Source organism: Limtongia smithiae (genome assembly GCF_038497785.1).
Source record: "Limtongia smithiae strain NRRL Y-17922 unplaced genomic scaffold V1518scaffold_1, whole genome shotgun sequence".
Lineage (NCBI taxonomy): Eukaryota > Fungi > Ascomycota > Lipomycetes > Lipomycetales > Lipomycetaceae > Limtongia > Limtongia smithiae.
In genome coordinates, this window is record NW_027117622.1 from 77,198 (window position 1) to 96,067 (window position 18,870).

General features: G+C 54.5%; 9 protein-coding genes across 9 annotated transcripts; 3 read left to right on the forward strand and 6 right to left on the reverse strand.

Moving 5' to 3' along the window:
- Positions 1-236: 236 nt before the first annotated feature.
- Positions 237-3,111, forward strand: V1518DRAFT_408107 (coatomer WD associated region-domain-containing protein). Its single transcript, XM_066902048.1, has 3 exons — positions 237-385; positions 479-563; positions 613-3,111. Exons 1-3 carry the CDS (start codon positions 368-370, stop codon positions 2,952-2,954), a joined length of 2,445 nt encoding a protein of 814 aa, XP_066761663.1. The 5' UTR covers positions 237-367; the 3' UTR covers positions 2,955-3,111.
- Positions 3,075-5,596, reverse strand: V1518DRAFT_408108 (RTC4-like domain-containing protein). Its single transcript, XM_066902049.1, has one exon. It carries the CDS (start codon positions 5,542-5,544, stop codon positions 3,202-3,204), a length of 2,343 nt encoding a protein of 780 aa, XP_066761664.1. The 5' UTR covers positions 5,545-5,596; the 3' UTR covers positions 3,075-3,201.
- A 9-nt stretch (positions 5,597-5,605) lies between these two features.
- On the reverse strand, positions 5,606-6,483 carry V1518DRAFT_408112 (transmembrane proteins 14C-domain-containing protein). Its single transcript, XM_066902050.1, has 5 exons — positions 6,381-6,483; positions 6,275-6,333; positions 6,152-6,216; positions 6,030-6,088; positions 5,606-5,955 (listed from the first exon to the last, which is right to left on the reverse strand). Exons 1-5 carry the CDS (start codon positions 6,381-6,383, stop codon positions 5,827-5,829), a joined length of 315 nt encoding a protein of 104 aa, XP_066761665.1. The 5' UTR covers positions 6,384-6,483; the 3' UTR covers positions 5,606-5,826.
- A 154-nt stretch (positions 6,484-6,637) lies between these two features.
- On the reverse strand, positions 6,638-7,269 carry V1518DRAFT_424254 (DAD family-domain-containing protein; the record flags this gene model as incomplete). Its single annotated transcript, XM_066905858.1, has 4 exons — positions 6,638-6,704; positions 6,762-6,825; positions 6,874-6,931; positions 7,000-7,269. The coding sequence occupies 4 exons, from the start codon at positions 7,267-7,269 to the stop codon at positions 6,638-6,640; spliced, it is 459 nt and encodes a 152-aa protein (XP_066761666.1).
- A 108-nt stretch (positions 7,270-7,377) lies between these two features.
- V1518DRAFT_370167 (pyridoxal phosphate-dependent transferase) lies at positions 7,378-9,003 on the reverse strand (the record flags this gene model as incomplete). The annotated part of the gene is made up of 3 exons (XM_066901311.1): positions 7,378-7,642; positions 7,695-8,512; positions 8,560-9,003. 3 exons carry the CDS (start codon positions 9,001-9,003, stop codon positions 7,378-7,380), a joined length of 1,527 nt encoding a protein of 508 aa, XP_066761667.1.
- A 179-nt stretch (positions 9,004-9,182) lies between these two features.
- Positions 9,183-10,672, forward strand: V1518DRAFT_424256 (uncharacterized protein; the record flags this gene model as incomplete). The annotated part of the gene is made up of 3 exons (XM_066905859.1): positions 9,183-9,242; positions 9,299-9,826; positions 9,884-10,672. 3 exons carry the CDS (start codon positions 9,183-9,185, stop codon positions 10,670-10,672), a joined length of 1,377 nt encoding a protein of 458 aa, XP_066761668.1.
- A 683-nt stretch (positions 10,673-11,355) lies between these two features.
- V1518DRAFT_408125 (fungal-type potassium/sodium efflux P-type ATPase) lies at positions 11,356-14,970 on the reverse strand. The gene has a single exon (XM_066902051.1). It carries the CDS (start codon positions 14,895-14,897, stop codon positions 11,496-11,498), a length of 3,402 nt encoding a protein of 1,133 aa, XP_066761669.1. The 5' UTR covers positions 14,898-14,970; the 3' UTR covers positions 11,356-11,495.
- Positions 14,971-15,820: 850 nt separating this feature from the next.
- On the reverse strand, positions 15,821-17,535 carry V1518DRAFT_2407 (uncharacterized protein). The gene has a single exon (XM_066900970.1). It carries the CDS (start codon positions 17,423-17,425, stop codon positions 16,121-16,123), a length of 1,305 nt encoding a protein of 434 aa, XP_066761670.1. The 5' UTR covers positions 17,426-17,535; the 3' UTR covers positions 15,821-16,120.
- A 68-nt stretch (positions 17,536-17,603) lies between these two features.
- Positions 17,604-18,724, forward strand: V1518DRAFT_408130 (Sucrase/ferredoxin-like-domain-containing protein). The gene is made up of 3 exons (XM_066902052.1): positions 17,604-17,939; positions 17,988-18,070; positions 18,119-18,724. The coding sequence occupies exons 1-3, from the start codon at positions 17,666-17,668 to the stop codon at positions 18,668-18,670; spliced, it is 909 nt and encodes a 302-aa protein (XP_066761671.1). The 5' UTR covers positions 17,604-17,665; the 3' UTR covers positions 18,671-18,724.
- The last annotated feature ends 146 nt before the right edge of the window (positions 18,725-18,870 follow it).

Sequence of the window (18,870 nt, forward strand, 5' to 3'; positions counted from 1 at the left end):
GGCTGGAGCAGATGGCGAATCAGGAGAGCGGCAGGCAAGCAACCGCGACCATGAACCCACGCAAGACCGCACGACAATTACTACACATAGAAATCTCTTGAGGACACTCTTAGACATACCACCGATCAACGAACTGTTCAGCAATTGTCGCGATATTGATGGCGGGAGTACAATACCCGTTGATGACACATAAACGCGACGTGATGTTACAGTTACGCCGCAGCGCCGAATCGACGACGACGTCGCGACAACCACATTCACCATCACCACCCACCCCTGCACTCCTCCGTACACTCCTCCTCAGATCCTCCTCTGTCCGGCACACCCTCAATCTCGTTGGCCTAACTCATCCCACGAGACTAGCGCAATGCGGTTGGATATCAAGGTCTGTGTTCATTTGTGTTCGCGCAGCATCGACATAGTTCATAAGCAGTGTGTGCGTTGCATATGTTAAGGTGTGTACTGACGAGTCCTGCAGAGGCAATTGCTGGCGCGGTCGGATCGCGTCAAGGGCATCGACTTCCATCCCACCGAGCCCTGGATCCTGACTACCCTGTACAGCGGTCAGTCCGGTCTCTCTCTGTGTGTCCCGCGCATACTAACTCTCCTCAGGAAACGCACAGATATGGTCGTACGAGACGCAAGCCCTGGTTAAGACGTTCGACGTGACCGAGGTACCGATTCGAGCGGGTCGCTTCATTGCGCGTAAGAACTGGTTCGTCGTCGGCAGCGACGACTTTCAGTTGCGCGTGTTCAACTACAACACATCCGAGAAGGTCGCGCAGTTCGAGGCTCACCCGGATTACATCCGCGCCATCGCGGTGCATCCCACGCAAAGCTTCGTGCTCACCGCATCTGACGACATGACCATCAAGCTGTGGAACTGGGAGAAGGACTGGCGATGCATCCAGGTGTTCGAGGGACATAGCCACTACGTTATGTCGCTTGCTTTCAACCCCAAGGATACCAACACTTTTGCGTCTGCATGTCTTGATCGGACTGTCAAGATCTGGTCGCTCGGCTCCCCGTCGCCCAACTTCACCATGGAGGCACACGACACCAAAGGCGTCAACTTTGTCGACTACTACCCTCTCGCGGACAAGCCATATATCATCACGACCTCCGACGACAGAACCGTCAAGATCTGGGACTACCAGACCAAGAGCTGTATTGCGACTCTCGATGGCCACACTTCGAATGTGTCCTTTGCGGTCTTCCACCCGGAGCTGCCCATCATTATCTCCGGCTCCGAAGACTCGACTATCAAAGTCTGGAACGCAAACACCTACAAGCTCGAGCAGACGCTTAATTATGGTCTCGAGCGCGCGTGGTGTGTCACTTACCGCAAAGGCAGCAACGCCGTCGCCGTCGGTTTCGACGAGGGCTCGGTCGTCATGAAGATGGGTCGCGAGGAGCCGGCGATCTCCATGGACAGCTCGGGCAAAATAGTCTGGAGCAAGCACACCGACGTGTGCAGCAGTATCGTCAAAGGCAGCGACGAAGTCAAGGACGGCGAGCAGATCTCGCTGCCGCAGAAGGATCTCGGCTCGGTTGAGATATACCCCACACAGCTACTGCACTCGCCGAACGGCCGATTCGTCGCTGTCTGCGGTGACGGTGAGTACATCATTTTTACCGCGCTCGCATGGAGAAACAAGTCGTTTGGTCCTGGTCTGCAATTCGTCTGGGCACAGGACAGCAACATGTACGCAGTTCAAGAGAGTTCGACCTCGATCAAGGTATATAAGAACTTCAAAGAGATGCCTGCCGGCCACATCCAGTTCAACTTCAACGCGGAGAGCATTTTTGGCGGCACGCTGTTGGGTGTGAAGGGCAGCGACTGGGTTGGTCTATACGACTGGGAAACCGGGTATATTGTGCGACGGATCGACGTCGTGCCCAACGAGATCTACTGGTCTGACTCGCGCGAGCTTGTGACGCTCGCGTGCGAGGACACGTTCTACGTGCTCAAATTCAACAAGGATGCGTACGATGCGGCAGTGCAGGCGGGCCAGGTCGACGAGGACGAGGGAGTAGAGGAGGCGTTCGAGGTCATCACTGACGTGAACGAGACTGTGCGTACCGGCAAGTGGGTCGGCGACTGTTTTATCTATACAACCTCGACGAACCGGCTGAACTACCTGGTGGGCGAGCAGACGTACACAGTATCCCATTTTGACGAGGCCATGTATATGCTTGGCTATATCCCGCGCGATGGGCGTGTGTATCTAGCGGATAAAGACTCGAATGTCGTGTCGTACGCTGTGTCTCTCGCTGTGTTGGAGTATCAGACCGTCGTGCTGCGCGGGGACATGGAGCAGGCCGCGGAGTTACTCGAGCAAGTGCCGCAGACTGAGCGGACACGGATCGCACGATTTTTGGAGGGACAGGGGTATAAAGAGCTTGCGCTGGAAGTATCTACCGATCCGGACCATAAGTTCGAGCTCGCGTTGTCTCTCGGCAATCTCGAAGTCGCGAAGGAGATTGCGCAGGCGGATACTTCCGATCATAAGTGGAAAACCCTCGGCGACACGGCGCTGCAGAAATGGGACGTCGCGTTGGCGGAAAAATGCTACGCCGCGGTGTCCGACCTCGGATCGTTGCTGCTGATCTACACTTCGACTAATAACGTTGATGGATTACGCGGGATTGCGAAGAAGGCGGTCGATGCGGGCGTGCATAATGTCGCGTTCACCGCGCTCTGGGCGGTGGGCGATGTCGTGGCGTGTGCGGAATTGTTGAAGAGCACTGATAGGAAACCTGAGGCTGCGTTGTTCTCGATGACGTATATTCCCAAGGAGGAGCAGTTGGTCGTCGACGACGACGAGGAGGCGGCGGCCAGTACGGTTGAGGAGGTGAGCCCGTCGGAAGAGTATGAGGCGTCACCTGCGCCAGAGACGAATGGCGACGCGATGTCTGAGCCGGAGGAAGCTTCCGTCGAGGAAAGCGCGTAAGGCGAAGTCCTTTGTGTCATAACCAAAATCACGTTTTTTCGTTCGTTTGCGTTTTACTTTACATTCACGAGCCATTTCTTTTGTGCTTTACTCTTTTGGTTGTAATACTATTACATCATGCACGTTGTTAAATAGAATTTATATTCCTTGCCATCTAGATAAGATATGATGCGAAACAAAAACTCCGATGCCCACGGCGAATGCATATAAAGCGCAAAGTGTAGCGACCCGGGGAAGGGTCGGTTAACTAGCCATTGGCTGTGAATTTTTTCATAACGGCGAAAATATCGAGAGCCTTGTTCTCAGCCTCTTCCTCATCATTGAACATTTTGGATACGTCAACGCTGTTGTCTGTCTTTGATTTCTGCAATTTCGTAGTACTCGTCATAAAGTCAACGTCATTGTCAGCTGAAAAGTCGGAGACTTTGAGCTTATTCTTCGATGCAGCTTTCGTTTGCGACTTGCTATGTTTCGAGGTGTAACGGGATCTAATAGAGGACATGGACGACGAGTTCTGTGCTTTTGACGATTTAGGTCCTTTCGATGATGACTTGACCGGTTTTGTGGGACTATCGTCGAGTATAATCGGCACCTTTGGCTCCCTTTTGATCGTGCTACCGGTCGTACTTTGTCCAAATTGTGCTTGCCGCAATTGTACCTCCTTGCGTGGTTGTGGGGTCATATCGCTGTCGCTGTTATGACCGCTGTCGATGCCGATAAACTTGGCGCTGGTGGAGGTGGGTGATGGTTCTGTAATATGCAGCGGCGAGGAGGAGAGCAGGATGCGATGTTGTTGTTCGCTGTCGGACGTGGTGGGGGAGGTCATAGTGGAGGTGATGGTTGTGGGGTCGTTTTGGGAATTTGGCGTTGCTAAATGAGATTTCTGTTTCATTGACTTCTTTGATGATTTTTTGTGTTTGGATTTTGTGATGGGCACATCGTACGTATAGTTGTCGGTGTTGTCTTCTTCTTCGTCGTCGTCGTCGGTGCCGGGGAAGACAAGACGGCCGAAGTCCACGCTGTCTTGTCTTATCTTCTCCGCCGCCTCCGCATCGACGTGTTGGTCCTCCATGATCAACAACACCGCCATCTCCGGTACCAGCACCGACATCGCGTATCCGGTAATCGATAATTTTGAAATCCACTTTTGCGTCTTCGCAGCGCGACGTATCAGGCTTTCACTCTGCGCGAGCGCAACGCGAAGTAAAATCGAGGACCCGCGCACGCCGTAGTAGCCTGGTAAGAGGGTGTGCTGACCACCCTCAAGTTGTTGTAACGCATCGAGACGGCGGCCGGTGTGGGATGAGGTTGTGAGGGCTTCTGCTGCTGTAAGGAAGGCGGAGGGGTGTGTCCCGTTGATGATGGCAGGGAGAATTTCGGAGACGCGTTCGGCGCGGGATTGGAGGTCATGCTCGTCGATGTAAGTTGGGTAATTCTTCCCCGCCGCGTCGCGCATGACGGACACACGTTGGTGGTACTTGCAGATCGCGTAGGATCTGCGGAGTGAGTGTTTCAACCCGCTAAACTTCTCGCGCATGTCGTCGGATAGAGGCTCGCCGCAGAGCGGACACTTGGTGAGCGTGCGCAAGGATTCGAGTTGTAGAAGCAATTTCCTGCTTTCTTCCTGCGCCGCGAGACGTTCAATTTTGTCGATTTCCTGTATTTGTGAAGCGGTCGGTGATGATAACGCGTAGTTCGTGCCGTCGCTTGAAAGCACATCGAGGCGTGGCAGAGACGTGTTCTCTTCAGCACCGAACAACGACCGCCCTTCAGTCGTGAAAGTGTTCAGCTTAGCCACTAACTTCTGCGCCTCTGCGAGTGGGTTAGATTTGGATATTGGCTTTGTAATCACGTCGTCATCAGAGTCGATATTGTTGATGATCGGTCTGTTCCTTCGCATGCTGGCTATCTCGTCGTCGGAATGGTCGTTGCCGAGGTTGAGCGACACACCGGATCCGTCGCGGATGATGCTCCCAGCGCGCGAGGTTTTCCCTGCGATACGTACGCCATTATTGCGGGAGTATGTCACACGCGGACGTTGCTGCTGGCTCGGCAGGACGGGGGAGGAATATAGTGAGCGACCGCCACCATCGAGAGAACGCTGCGAGGACTGCTGGGATGCGCGGGGGGAGTGACCGTCGGATACAAGAGCGGGCGCAGCACTGCGGGTGGTGCCGAGGGTGCCGTGCAAGATGTCGGAAAACATTGTCGGCTGCAACAAGGAGGGGGCGCGCACTGGCGAACCCGTCGTGGTCGTCGCCGCCCGGCGCTGTGGTTGTGATGAGCTCGGCACTTCGTAAAAGTCCGGACTCTCCTCATTCTTCTTCGTCGTCCCAGTCCCACGGTATTCCTCACGGTTGCGCTTTTTGGGGGACAAACTCCCCGGTATGTGCTGTGAGGCAGCCGCGTGCCAGTTCTCCCCGCCGCTAAACAACGAGTCCCCGGAGATCGAACGTGATGCAGGTGACGAGGAAGAGGATATCTCGTGGACTCTGTCACAACGACGGCTGCAGTCGAGTGTGGTCTGCACCCGGACCTCCGGTATGACTTTAAGATTGTGGCGCCTGCTGGGCGCGTTGGGTCCGTACATGACGTGATGAGGACGGTGAATAGAATGTGAACAGACGCGATCGACGTGTCCGTGAAGACGCGTCGCGTGGGCAGCCAACGCTGTTTAGGTTTCTGCGAACTCCACCGCCACCCCGACTGCAATAATCTACACCTACGATATGCACTCTAGTCTCGGCTGATATTACATTCTAAATATATCTAAGCGAGAAGTTCACTCGGACATCAAGACCAGAGTTGCTTAATTCAGCCTACACGTATATACAACAATACCACCTCACACGGGCAAGCGCCGACACCGCACTTACTCGAGATAGAACTCAGAGTACTTCTTCGCGTAGTATGCAGATGTCACCAGGCCGATCGTGGTCAACGCAATGGGGAGCGGTTTTCGGAGCTTGATCGCACGGGGTGCGCCAGCGAACGTCAACAGCTTGGGTATGTTGTTAGCATAGCATTCAAAGCAGACAGCGTAGAGGGGATGAAGTCCAGCGTGGGGTAACGTACAAGAGACGCGCCAAGGGAGACTTGGATACCGTAGTCCATGTTCTGCTTGAGCAGGTATCCTGCACTACTGTCAGACTCTAATCTCTCATCGTCACGACACCAACCACAGTGTGCTGACATACCTCCAACACCGTACAGCGCACCAACACCGAGCCCTCCCATCAGTGAGGGCAATGAGCCCTTGCGCCTATTTCGTATCAGCGTTAGCCCTGATCTCAATTGCCTGGGTGGTGGGATGTACGTACATGTAGCCCATGACGCCGCCGAAGGAACACAGCGCTGCGAGTGTGAATGCTGGATGTTCCTATCACTTATTAGTCTGCGCAACGCCATTACTCGGAAAGATCTTACCATTGTGGTGATGTGGTCGATGTGGGTGAGGAAGTCAGCAGATAACGACGTTGTAGAACGCCAGCGACTAAGTCCTGTTTCGGTGGCTAGGGCTTCACGATCACCAGCCAGCCATGGCTTCTACGATTCCACGACCACGACCACCTAGATCGTAGCGAAATATCTTGCAATTATCCTCGCGTGCTCTAAATCTCGAGAAAACGACATCTATTCGCTTTTGTTCATTCGCTATAATACAACATCCCTCGTTTCCACCTTTAGTTGATGAAGTTATACACAAAGAAATGTAGCACCAGGCTTCCAAACACAAAGTCCGCAAACGCCCTGTATCTGTTAGCCACTATCCTCTTATAATTGCAATGAATGTAACAGAGTGCTCACCGCTCCGGAGAAACCTTCTCGAATTGGCTGCTGTTCGCGGGATTCGTCTGGATTCGAAGGGATACTGCGCATCGTTAGCAGAAACGTCGATGATCCCTAAAAATAATCATACCTGCTAGCACGAACTGCCCAATCGTCATCGCGAAACCTGACAGGAATGCGTTGAACGGCTACGTAAATCGCCATTAGCTTTGTTCCCTCCCCTTCCTTCCTCCATCCTCGGTGCTCGATTACGCACATAGTTCCCAACAAGAACGCAGTACACAAACTGCAATCCCCCGACCGCGACCAGAAACGCAAGAAAGCAATCAAGTAGCTTCATCCGTTTGGGCGTGCCGTCGACGTAGGACTTGTACGCCTGCATCACGATCGCCGCGGTATTCTCGGCAGGCGTCGATGCAGCTGGCGACGACGACGCGGCAGGCTCCGGTGTCGTGACTGCGGCCGCGGCCGCGGCCGCTGCAGCGGCCACCGATTTCAGTGGTTTGGCTGATTTCCGTGGCGGCATTGTGTGGACGTGAATGTGGAAAGGATCAGCTCGACGACGGATCTTGCTCATGACGCGTGTCCGCAGTAAAGCCCTAGCCCATTCAATTTCCATCTACAGCAACTACATCTACACCAACCCAAAACTTCGTTGCACAACCTCGCCAAACCGCTTAATCGCGAGATCAATATTCTCGGGACTCACTGCCGCGTAGGTCGCACGAAAGAAGATACCCCGGCTGGGCACATCGGTCGTTTTGAACCATGTGCCGGGGAGGATTAGCACCTTGTTCGCGATGCCGGCTTCGAAAATTTCGTTCTCGATTTCTTCAATGCAGAGGTCGGCGCTGTGTGGGTGTGCGGGGTAGGCCAGTTCAATCCAGACGAACATGCCGCTGGGGTGTATTAGTCTCGACTCTGTAGTGTAGAACACGGGGGAGTACTCACGCGCTTGGCGCGGCCCAGCTCGCGACTTCCTTCGGCAGATAGTCCTCCATAGCGTCCAACATGCGATCTCTGCGAACTGTATACTCCGCTCTTATATTTACCAACCAATTCAAAAATGTCTCCTGTCCCCACGCGTCTGCAAGCAAACCGTGCACGACTGCCATGGACAATCCCGAAGGAAACTGCAAGCCGACCTCATTATGCCGGAGAATACGCTCGGCAAACACGCTATTCGCGGTAATGAACCCGCAACGCGTTCCCGGAGCGACTATTTTGGCAAGCGAGTCAAGACGCACGACGCGACCGTCGGTGTCGAGGCTGAGCATGGACGGCACGAGAGCGGAGAGGAATTCGGCGTTTGTAGTTGGTACCGGGACGTGTTCGTAGTCCCTGTCGCGGATGTAGTCCGGCATCTGCAGGAAATAGTATGGATCATCTTCGATGATGATTAAATCATAGCGCTGTGCGATGTCGTATATCTTCTTCCGTCGCTCTGTACCAATGGTCGCACCAGTAGGATTCTGTCCGCTAGGCACCATGTACAGAACATGCGGCCTCGTTCCACCCCGCGCGTCTTCGTCCCAAGTCGCAAGCATATCCTCAAGCACATCTGGTCGCATACCCTCTTCGTCCACGGGAATCCCAATTCTTCGCGTCTGCAACGGCCGCAGACTATCCACCGTCTCGGGAAATGCGAATTCCTCGAGGACCATATAGTCGCCCGGGTTGATGAGCATGCGGAAGACTGTTTCCATCGCCTGCGTGTTACCGCCGGACATTATCGTGTTCCAGTCTGCGTACTTTGGTTTATGCACGAGCTACCCAGGTCAGTAAGTGCCAGATCATAGTAATAGTGCGTACATACCTCGACATGTTCCTTCCAAAACTCAACCAACTGTTTTGCTCCAGTACCTTGTTCGTACTGCAGCGCCTGGGAGAGGTCATATGCCGTCACCCCCAACGCCTTGCTATTTTTTGCCTTTCCTACATCCTTCAGCACACCCGCCTGAAGTCCGTCGTGGAACCACTTCCCGGACACGCGCTCCGCCTCACTTATTGGCAGCACGACGCTGGTAGTGACGCTTTCGATGGGGAATAGCGTGGGGGAAGGAAGACCAGCAGCGAGAGAGAGGAGGAGCGGGTCTTTAGAGAGGCGCGAGGAGGAGATCTTGAGCATGCTGGCCTGGCGAAGTTTGGACTCGGTGGAGAGGTGGTGTGCGAGGTTGGCGGCCATTGGCGGACTTGCGGGCGGAGCAGCTTTAGGATGAGCGGCCACAGGTACTGCTGGTGAGACTTTAGAAATGACCATTTCAGTGCCGTCGTGCGGAGGACCCATTGCTTGAAGTGCCGTTCTAATTAATCCGCCGATGAACAGAATGAGCAATCGAAGACGCGCCACTTTAGACGCGCCGCTGTCAACATCGCGACGCACTCCGCCAGCAACCAACCCCCCCTTCCGGACTCATGCCGCCGCGCGGCCGCTGAAGCATGGTCGGCGTCGCCGGCGGCAGTCGTGGATGCGCAAACTGCAAGCGCCGCAAGGTTAAGGTCGGCACTAGATAGTGCATGTGTGCGCCTGGTGATCGTGCTGACGACGTGCGCAGTGCGACGAGAACTTCCCCGACTGCGACAGATGCGCCCGCGCCGGCATCGTCTGTGGCGGTCCGACAAGCCGCGGTGTGCAGCCACATAATGTGGAAAGAACCTCCAGTAATACCACCCCTCGCACGCGTTCCTTAGCTCCAACCGCGACCCTGGTCCCACCACCAGTAGTAGTACCATCGATTGCAACCCTCAGATCACCAACCCCGCGCACACGCAGTTTTACAGGCATCCGCTCCGTCTTCAGTATCCGGTACGAATCTTCTATCCGTCAACTTCTCGCCAGCTTCGATGCCGCGTATGCCACCAGCTTCGATGCCGCGTATACCACCGCTTGGGTTCTCCCGCCTGAACTTGTGATATTCCCCGAATTCGACATGTACACCTACCTCTTGAAAGTATTCATGGAGAGGTTTTCGATGCCTACAAACGCAGTTAATACAAGTGCGATGTTGCCGATTGAGCATCAATGGACGAATCTCATGGCCGGTTTCGTCCTGTCACCACTTCCATCTGCGACGATGTTCGCTGCGCGTGCCTTTTTACTGTACTTCTGCGGCTTGCTGTTTCGTGACCCTGAGGTCTAGTTGCTTGCCACGCACTGGGTTGTTTACGCGCTCTCGTACCAACACTCCATCGTGAAAGTAATCCTCGAAGAGTCACAAACGGACGTAATCAAGGATAGTCACGCTGACAGACTGAACATCTGGTTGCACCTACCGAACCCCGAACCGCCTCCACCAACCACGAACTTCCTCTCCGGTACGACACCGGACGTGCAAGGGCTTCCCACCTCCATGCGCACCGGCGAGTCCGCAACACAAACACGCGGCAACTCGCTCGCACATATCGATGACGCGACCATCGCGGGTATGATCTTGTCCATCTACGAACTACACCACAACAAGGCAAACAGATCATGGGCGATGTTACTCTCCGGCTCTACCGAACTCATGCGGTTGCGTGGCCCATCGGCATATAAAGAAGGGATCAACAGCATCATGTTCCGCTCTTTGCGAGGTATGTTAACGTTCCATGCGCTCGTGTCACGTAAAGACACGTTTCTCAACTGCGTTGAATGGAAGTGGACGGCAGAAACTTCACCGCACGATATCCTCCAAAGCCAACTTTTCGACATAATCCTCGAACTCGCGGGTTTTCAGGAGGTTGTGGGTCGGTACTTCATGTTTGCGATGGGTTCGGGGGTTGTTGATCCAGAAGACGAGCTCTCGCCCGACGGTGAGAAGGTGATTCGTCTGCGCAAGCGGTTTCGCACGGAAGAAGTGTGGCGTGTGTTGCGTGATGTGCATAGCACGATGCTTAGTCTTGATGCACGACTTAAATCCTGGTTTGCAAGATACTTACTTCTCACATAGGATGTATATCGTCGAACATGGGGACTTGGAGAGAACGACGCGGCGCCGTTGGATAGCAAAACCGGCACAGCTACGAGTTCACTCCCACCACGTTGTGGGGCATGCACATCCTATCGCTCGTGGACGACAACCCACTTCTTCCAACCAAGCTACACCTACGCCTCCCTCCGCGACGCACAACTCGTCACACACTACCACGCAACCTCCATACTCGCACGGTACCTCATCCTTCTCACAGCCTTCACCGCGCACGTCTCCAAATTCGATCCCTCGCTAATCGAACCATTCACATGTCCACCCTGGCGCTATCCACGCCTCACATTCGCCCTGCTACAAGGTCGTTTGCATGCCGTGGCTTCGTCACGTATAATATGCCGCTCCTTAGCCTACGTCTTCGCACAGCCGTTACTCGGCCCATTAAGCATGCTCTACCCCATCCGCATCTCACGTATCCTCGTGACTGATGCGCTTGAGCGCGGGTGGTTATGGGATTTTTTGCATAAATTGTATGATTTTGGTGTGCACGCTAGTTTGGCGCAGATTGATACACGATTTGATTCGCAGCAGGAGGAGGAGTGGAGCGCATTCTGCTTGTTGTCAAGGTGCACAGGTTGTGGGCAGTTAGTGCGGTCAACATGAGTTTGTTTTGTATACCAGTTATAGGTATCGCGTTTTGATGTGGTTTTTTTGGTGTTGAGAAAGCAAGAAGAAGAATATATTGATGATACCTCCAAGCATATATCCAAATGTTAGATCACGAAGAAAAAAGTGTTAAATATCTGTAATATCACCCCTAAAAGTCACCACAGCGAGCCGAGTGCAATCACTTCTCCCGCACCTTGCGCGTATTCACAAGAGAATCCACGCGCTTATTGAACGATTGTCCTTTAATCGACCCGTTGTCAGATGCGTTCTCAACCACAATCACGGAAGTACTAGTCGAAATAGACGACGCTGGTGATGCAGCAAGCGGATCGAAGCCCAACTGCTCCATCTCCAAGAACACTTCCTCGGTCAACATCGTCTTTCCAGACCAAATCTTGAAGTGCCTCTTAATCGCCTTCCACGATTCTACAACCGCGAGATAGATCACACACGCAGCGGCAACGACACCCCATTCCCATGTGATGTTTATGTGGTAAAACACGTCCTTATTGATCACCGGGATATAGATTACTGGGAAGGTGTACACAAGACCGGCCATGACCGCCCAGAAAAGGAATTTGTTGTAATACAGCGCCGGGAAAATCGAGAACGGCCCCTTAAAGCGGAGTGGATCGAGGTTGAACAACGACCGGGCGAAATGCTTCACCTCCCATGCGGTTATGAGGAGAAGAAGTGATAAATCAGCGAACGCGACAGAACGTGCACGGAAAACCGCATCGCAAGTGTCGTTATACCCGTCGTTACAATTCGATCCGAGATCGCCATTATTCCCGCCGTAAATTACGGCAACGAAGGAGACGAGGCAAAGCACGCCCATGGTGGTGCCGTAGATCATCTTGTCCGTGATAACCTCCCATGTAAACACGCCGACGTTGAGGTCATGTGGTGGACGGAGCATGATATCCGGCTGTGCTTCCTCGACACCAAGACCCATCGCGAGGAAGGAAGAGGTAACCATGTTAACCCAAAGAATCTCGAGCGGGGAAAGCGGAAACACGGAGTTTCCATCGCTGTCTTTAAACGCAAGACCGCAGAGCAACAAGATCACCTGCGAAATGTTTGAAATCAACAAATGCATCAAGAACTTCTGGATATTATCAAACAATCGCCGCCCCTCCTCAATCGCGCGCACGATACTTGCAAAGTCGTCGTCGGTGAGAATCATATCGCTCGCGTCTTTGGCGACATCCGAACCGTTCAGCCCCATAGCAATACCAACATCAGCACGCTTCAGGGCCGGGGAATCGTTAACGCCATCACCTGTCATAACGCAAAACGCACGACGACGATGAAGCGCTTCGACCATGCGCACCTTTGTCGACGGCGCACAGCGCGCAATCACAAGCGGAAGCTGCGGTAGAGCGTCCACCTCTGCATCAGTCATCTCGTCGAACTGCGAGGCAACCATAACAGCGGTCGCGACATTCGTGTCGGGAGATAGAATAGCCGTCTCGTAGGCGATCGCTTGCGCGGTCGCCGGGTGGTCACCGGTAAGCATGTGCACGGTAACACCCGCCCGTTGGGCTTTCAGAACCGCACCACGTGTTTCCACGCGCGGCGGGTCATACAGGCCGGCGAGACCAATAAATTGAAGATGCTGTTCAACGTCAGCGCGGATATTAAAGTCTGCTATCGTCTCGTCTGGAACCATGCGGTATGCGACGCAGAGAACGCGAAGACCTCCCTTCGCCATTTCGCTGACCTCACGATGGATCGTTGACTGCAGCGCCGGTTCCGCGTCGATGACGCTCAAAAGAGATTCGACGGCGCCTTTAGCAAAGACAAAGCGCTTGCCTTCGGGAGATTCGTAAACGACGCTCATGCGCTTGATCGACGAGTCGAACGGGTGCTCGTTCAAAAGCTTCCATCCACGAGCTTCGAGATCCGAGCGGCCATTGTCGAAACGCATGGAAAACACCTGGAGAGAAATTTCCGTAGGCTCGCCGTGCCCAGTCCATTCGACGGTGCCGCTCTGCGCAGGCATCTTCTCGTTCTTGACGGGTGTAGTATCAGCCTTCATCTCAACTGTGGCGATATTGCAAAGACCGATCGCGTTCAAAAAAATACGCAAGGCCGCGCTGCCCTCGCGCTGGAGAATTCCAGTAGCCTCAAGGCGCTGACCGTCGACTTGCATGAATCCAGACTGCGGCGAGAACGGGGAGGCAGTGTCGACGACGGTAATAGCTCTACCGCTGTATCCCGGAATCCACACGCGGTGCGTGATCATTTTGCCTTGCGTGAGTGTGCCCGTCTTGTCGGAGCAGATGTCAGTAACACCGCCAAGTGCTTCAAGAGAGCTCATGCGTCGGACGAGGACGTGCCCTTTCGCCATGGCTTTCGTCGCGACGGAGAGCGTGATGGTCAGCACCGCAATGAGCGACTCAGGGATGACCGCGACAGCGACACAGATGCCGTAGATTAGCACGTCGTTGTTGATCTGCCACTTGCTGGCACTGAATACGATGATGGCGAGTAGAATAGCGAGAGCGAACAAAAGCAGTGCAAACTTGGAGAGCTTCACTTGGAGCGGGGTGCCGATGAGACCGAGCATGTTCTTGAGAGTATAGACCGCGTTGTGGAGGCGACGCGTCATCTTGGCAGAGAACGTAGTGGAGGCGGAGGACACGGAGCTGGTACCGTCTGCGTTAACACTGGGAACAATGCCGTCTTTGGAATTGAGCAACTGCGCGATCTTGCCGACCTCGGTGCGCATGCCAGTGCTGACGACGATGCCTGTAGCGCGACCTTTGGTAACCGTAGACGAAGAATAACAGACGTTGGTGCGATCACCGATGGGGATGCCGGGGTCTTCGAATGTGACATACGGGGTCTTGACGACGGCGAGCGACTCACCTGTCAGTAGTGCCTCATCGCATTCGAGGTTCATGCCCTCGAAGAGCCTGAGATCAGCGGGAACGACGTCGCCGACTTTAATCTTGACGATGTCGCCGACGACGAGATCCTGTGCAGCAACTTTGACGATCTGGCCATCGCGGACGGCAGAAGCGACGGGGGCGGAGAGCGAGAGTAAAGACTGCATTGTCTTTTCGGCCTTGTAGTCCTGGACGAAACCAATGACGACATTGAGGAGGATGACAGCGGTGATGACGCCGCCCTCGATGTAGTCTTTCGTGCCGTAGGAAAGCGCGAGAGCTATGAGTAAGACGAGAGTGAGAGAGTTGGATACCTGTCTTATAAAAAGACTGAGTAGGGAAACACCTGCTTCCGTTTCGAGGACGTTCTTGCCGTCGCTAGCGAGGCGAGCGGAGGCCGCGGGCTGCGTGATTCCGTTGTCGAGGGACGACTGGAAGAGCGCGGCGAGGGCGTCGGCGGGGACGACATGCGGCGGCGCACTGGCGGCGAGGTGGCGGTGGTGGTGGACATGGTCGGGCGCGGAGGAATGGGGCTTCTCTGCGGGGTGGGAGTGCGGACTAGGGGGATCGTCGGCGGGATCGCAGTCAGGGTCTGCAGGGGGCGGTGGGGGCGAGGATGAGCCACATATACCGGCCGAGGATTCGGGCGGATCGTTTGCTTCCGAGGCGGAGGAGGTGTTGACCATTCAATATGCGTGTAGTGGACGGCGGTGATGGTCGGCGTCGAGGGCAGGGACGTCGTGGACGGGGAAGTTGGCGATGGCGACGGCGTAAGGATTCGCGCGGCGCTTTATTCTCCCGCTCGGCCCTGCGCTAGTCAAAGTAGGCCTAGTGAAGAATCTTATTCCTTGTGATCCGTGACTAGTTGCACAGCCCGGCTTGGCATAAATGTGACTCAGCCACCTGACCGGCGCTCGGAAAACACTGCTTCTTCAGGCTGCACCGTCGACCTTCTACATTCGCATCTTCGCTCGCAGAGCAGTGCTGCAGACCGTCGTTGTTTCTCCTTCTGCTGCTGCTGAAGGTGTAGAATATGGTATGTAGTGGGACACAAGGTGGCCCGGACGCGGCTAGCTGCCACCTGCCAGGGTCCGCTCTCCGCGCCCGGGCGCCCGCGATGTCCTTTGTCCCCGAGGCCCCGGCTGCTCCGCTATCTCCAAAAGCTCAGAACCCACTTCGCAACCTTCTCCACGCTCGAAGCTCTGCGGAGAGGAGCCAGATGTGCTCCAAAAGATCCAAGAGCTGACTGCTTCAAAGTTTGGCTGTCTGTAAGTCCTCGGCGAAATCCGCTGAAATTTTGACTCGTCATATTCAGTACCTGTGCCTGCTTAGTGCGGACAGCTATTGTGTCACAATCAGCTTCGCCAGTTCTACACAACTCACAACTACAGCATTACAAACGGCTCTCCTCAGGAGCTTGAAATCTCGAGTCAAGCTAAGGAGCCTTGCATGAACTAGTTCTTCCAAGACAAAGGACGGCCCGTCCGTCGTGCTAGCGAGTTTCGTTTTCGACGGCTCGTGGGAAAAGTGCGCCGCGCACTGATAACGATAAGAACCGACTCACCAGGCCCTGCATCGGCGGTCTTTCATTTCCTTATTCAGCAAAGCCTCTTCTCGACATCTTCTCGACGTCTTCTCACGGTACGCCGCGTGTGAGTCGTCTATTAGCTGTCGTGCATCCGGTTTTCTCTCAATGTATGTGGAACGGAGGGCAACGCATAGACGTAGTTGTACTTGAAGAGTGGTATCGATCGCAGTAGGGATTTATCAATTAGCTAGGCTCGGCGTGTGCTGACCATCTTGGCACGCAGTCCACCTTCTGCTGTTCCTCCGCTGTTACGAGTACACTCGTTCTTTTCCGCAGGTCTGTATCTGACATACTCGGTGTCCTAAGCGGTGACAAGCAGCCTCAATAAAGCTCATCAAACCCATCCGACGAGCCGTCTGCGCTGCTACTCTCGGTCTCTGTTGCACTGATTTCGCGCACCTCTGCCATCGTCGCGAATTGCACGCGTTTACCAGGCGACGAGCGCCCGGCAACGGCGAAGCAGCTCTCGGGAAAGCGATTGCTACGCGATGGCGAGCCGTGTTCGTCCGCGCTCACAACGTACTTGTGCGTGGGCATATCACCGTCTTGCCTGCGGAAGCCTTGGTCTCTAGTGCCTTTACTCGCCGCCCACTCTTCAGGTTCTTCGTTTGCTATGTCACAATCTCTCTCGCGTTTGGCTAGGTTATCGTAGTAGTCGTCCGACGAGACTGTCGAATCGGAGCACGACGAGTATGAGTAGTCCGATATTGGGTCGTGCATATCCATCTGCTCGTTAACACGGTATTCTTCAGCAACTGATTCTTCTCTGCTCTCCTCTTCAGGCTCATGTTCCTCGTCTTCAGGAAGCATCGCAGATAGCACAAGTTCAGCAGAATCAGACATAGCCGAAAGCTCAGCACGATACTCGTCATCAACATCAGCGTCAGCATCAGCATACTCAACATATTCAGGCAAATTGTCTCCCCGCCTTCTCTCCTCCTCCCGTCTACCAAACACGAAATCAAGATTCACTCGCACAACGCGCTCGATATACTCCAACTCCGACAAACGAGCGTCGATCTCTCGGAACTCCGTCACGAGTTGCCATTTATCAGTAATCTTATGCCCTGGTGGCGACAATTGCGCCGATAGCGTCGACAGGATGTTAAATGATGCACTTTGCTGAGGCGGAGTTTGCGGTAATGTGGATGTCGTGATGGCGTCAGTGGTATCGAGAGCAGACGGCTCTGATGCGATAGCAGTGGTAGATTTGTAGCGGGAGCTGGTGAACAGATCGAATAGAGACTTTTGCCCAGATTTGCGCTTCTCTTTGTTCGTAGCGTCGCCGAGCGGGGGCTTCTCCTCTTGTGTCGTGGCATGTGTCTTGTCGTCGTTGCCAACGGTATCCTCCTCTGGAACAGGCTTATCCTCGAGGTCGCGTGCATGCCAGCTCCGCCTCGATACACTCCTAAAGCTGTTCTCGTTCCCACAACCGTAGAAACTACGCGCGGAATCCACAGTCCTATTCCCGACCTCCTCGTCCTCGTCCGCGACAAGCGGCACCGTCTCATCCAGCCCATGAGTGAGATCGCTCGCCGACTTTGATGCGCGCAGTGTCCGCTGCGCATAATGTCGTCGGGACTGCGAGCCTGAGAAAATATCTTTCCAGCTCCGAAACGGACTCATTGCGTTGCAGTTTTGTGTAATCTACAGAAAGCACATCGCAGAGTGGTGAACCGAGATTTTGAAATTGGCTGACGGAGTTCGGTGTAAACAAGCTCCGAGGACTGAAACAGCTGAGCCGCGCGGGAAATAGCGGCGATTGCAGTCCGCCGGTTAACTCCGAAGTCCCGAAGCCACCACGGCCCATTCTTCCATATTTTCACTCATCCCTCGGTTTTCCTCTTCAGACTTCACGCATACACAATGGCAACATTCCTTCCGCGCGGACTGCTGTGCTGGTCATCGACACGCAGCGTCGTCGCAATGCCGCGGGTACGTGGGCTGACGAGGCCGTTCGGGTGCTCGCCGATGAAGCCGTACGAGTTCGTTCAGACGTGTCCGCCGCCGACGGTAGATACAGGTTGTACATACTGCGAGCCAAAATATCCGCTGCTGAAGCCGATCAAGAAAGATGCGAAGCTGGCGGGCACGGCGCCAGTTTTGAATAGACAGCTGTTGGTGTCCACAGGACATAGCGGTATGTGAATGAGGTGCTGGACGAGAGAACTGCGCTAACTGATATTAGGTTGGCCAAGTAAGACAGAGAAAGACGCATCCTCGTTTGAAGCGCTGGTGCGGAATTGTCAGCTCGCTGGCGTTGCGCGAGATGTAAGCAACCATCGCATTATGTCTTTATCATTGGTTAACACGACACAGCCAGACTACAACTTCATGGTTACGAGCACGACCCTCGCACCTGATACAGCACAGACCGACGCATGGTCTATATATCTATACCCAGACAACCTCTACTTCCCCAGCGTACCGTACTCTCTAGGCGAAGCCTTCGTCAAGCGTTATCTAATACCGAGCCGGCACGACGAAGCTGCAGGGCTGGAAGACAAACTTGAGATCAGACCTACAACGAATCCGATCATCGCGATATGCGGGCACGCCTCTCGTGACGTGCGATGCGGCATCGTCGCGCCGCTGTTGCAGGACGAGTTTGAGCGCGTGCTCGCGATGAAGGGGATGCTCTATGACGCAACCACAGGCAAAGGAATCAAGGTGGCTATCTGCTCGCACGTCGGCGGGCACGTCTACGCAGGAAACGTGCTTTACTTTGACGAGGACGGCACGAGTGTGTGGTACGGGCTCGTGAAGCCAGAGCATGTGCAGGGCATAGTGGCAGAGACCGTGGAGCAGAAGCGGATAGTGTACGCGCTGTACCGCGGGGGTACGGTCGCGGCCCCATTGGAGCTTGCATAGAAGAGTGTAAGATATTGCAGACTTGTAAATAGATCATCTCTCGTGATAAGGCGCACAGTCAGTTGTTGTTCATGCTGACCAGCGCCTGACTGTACGCGTGGTCGCAGTTCAAAGCCGCACGGTTCGAGGCGCCTACCGGGTAAGTCACGTGAAGTCACGTCTGTCATGTTTGTGATTCGCGCGACATAAAACAAAACGCG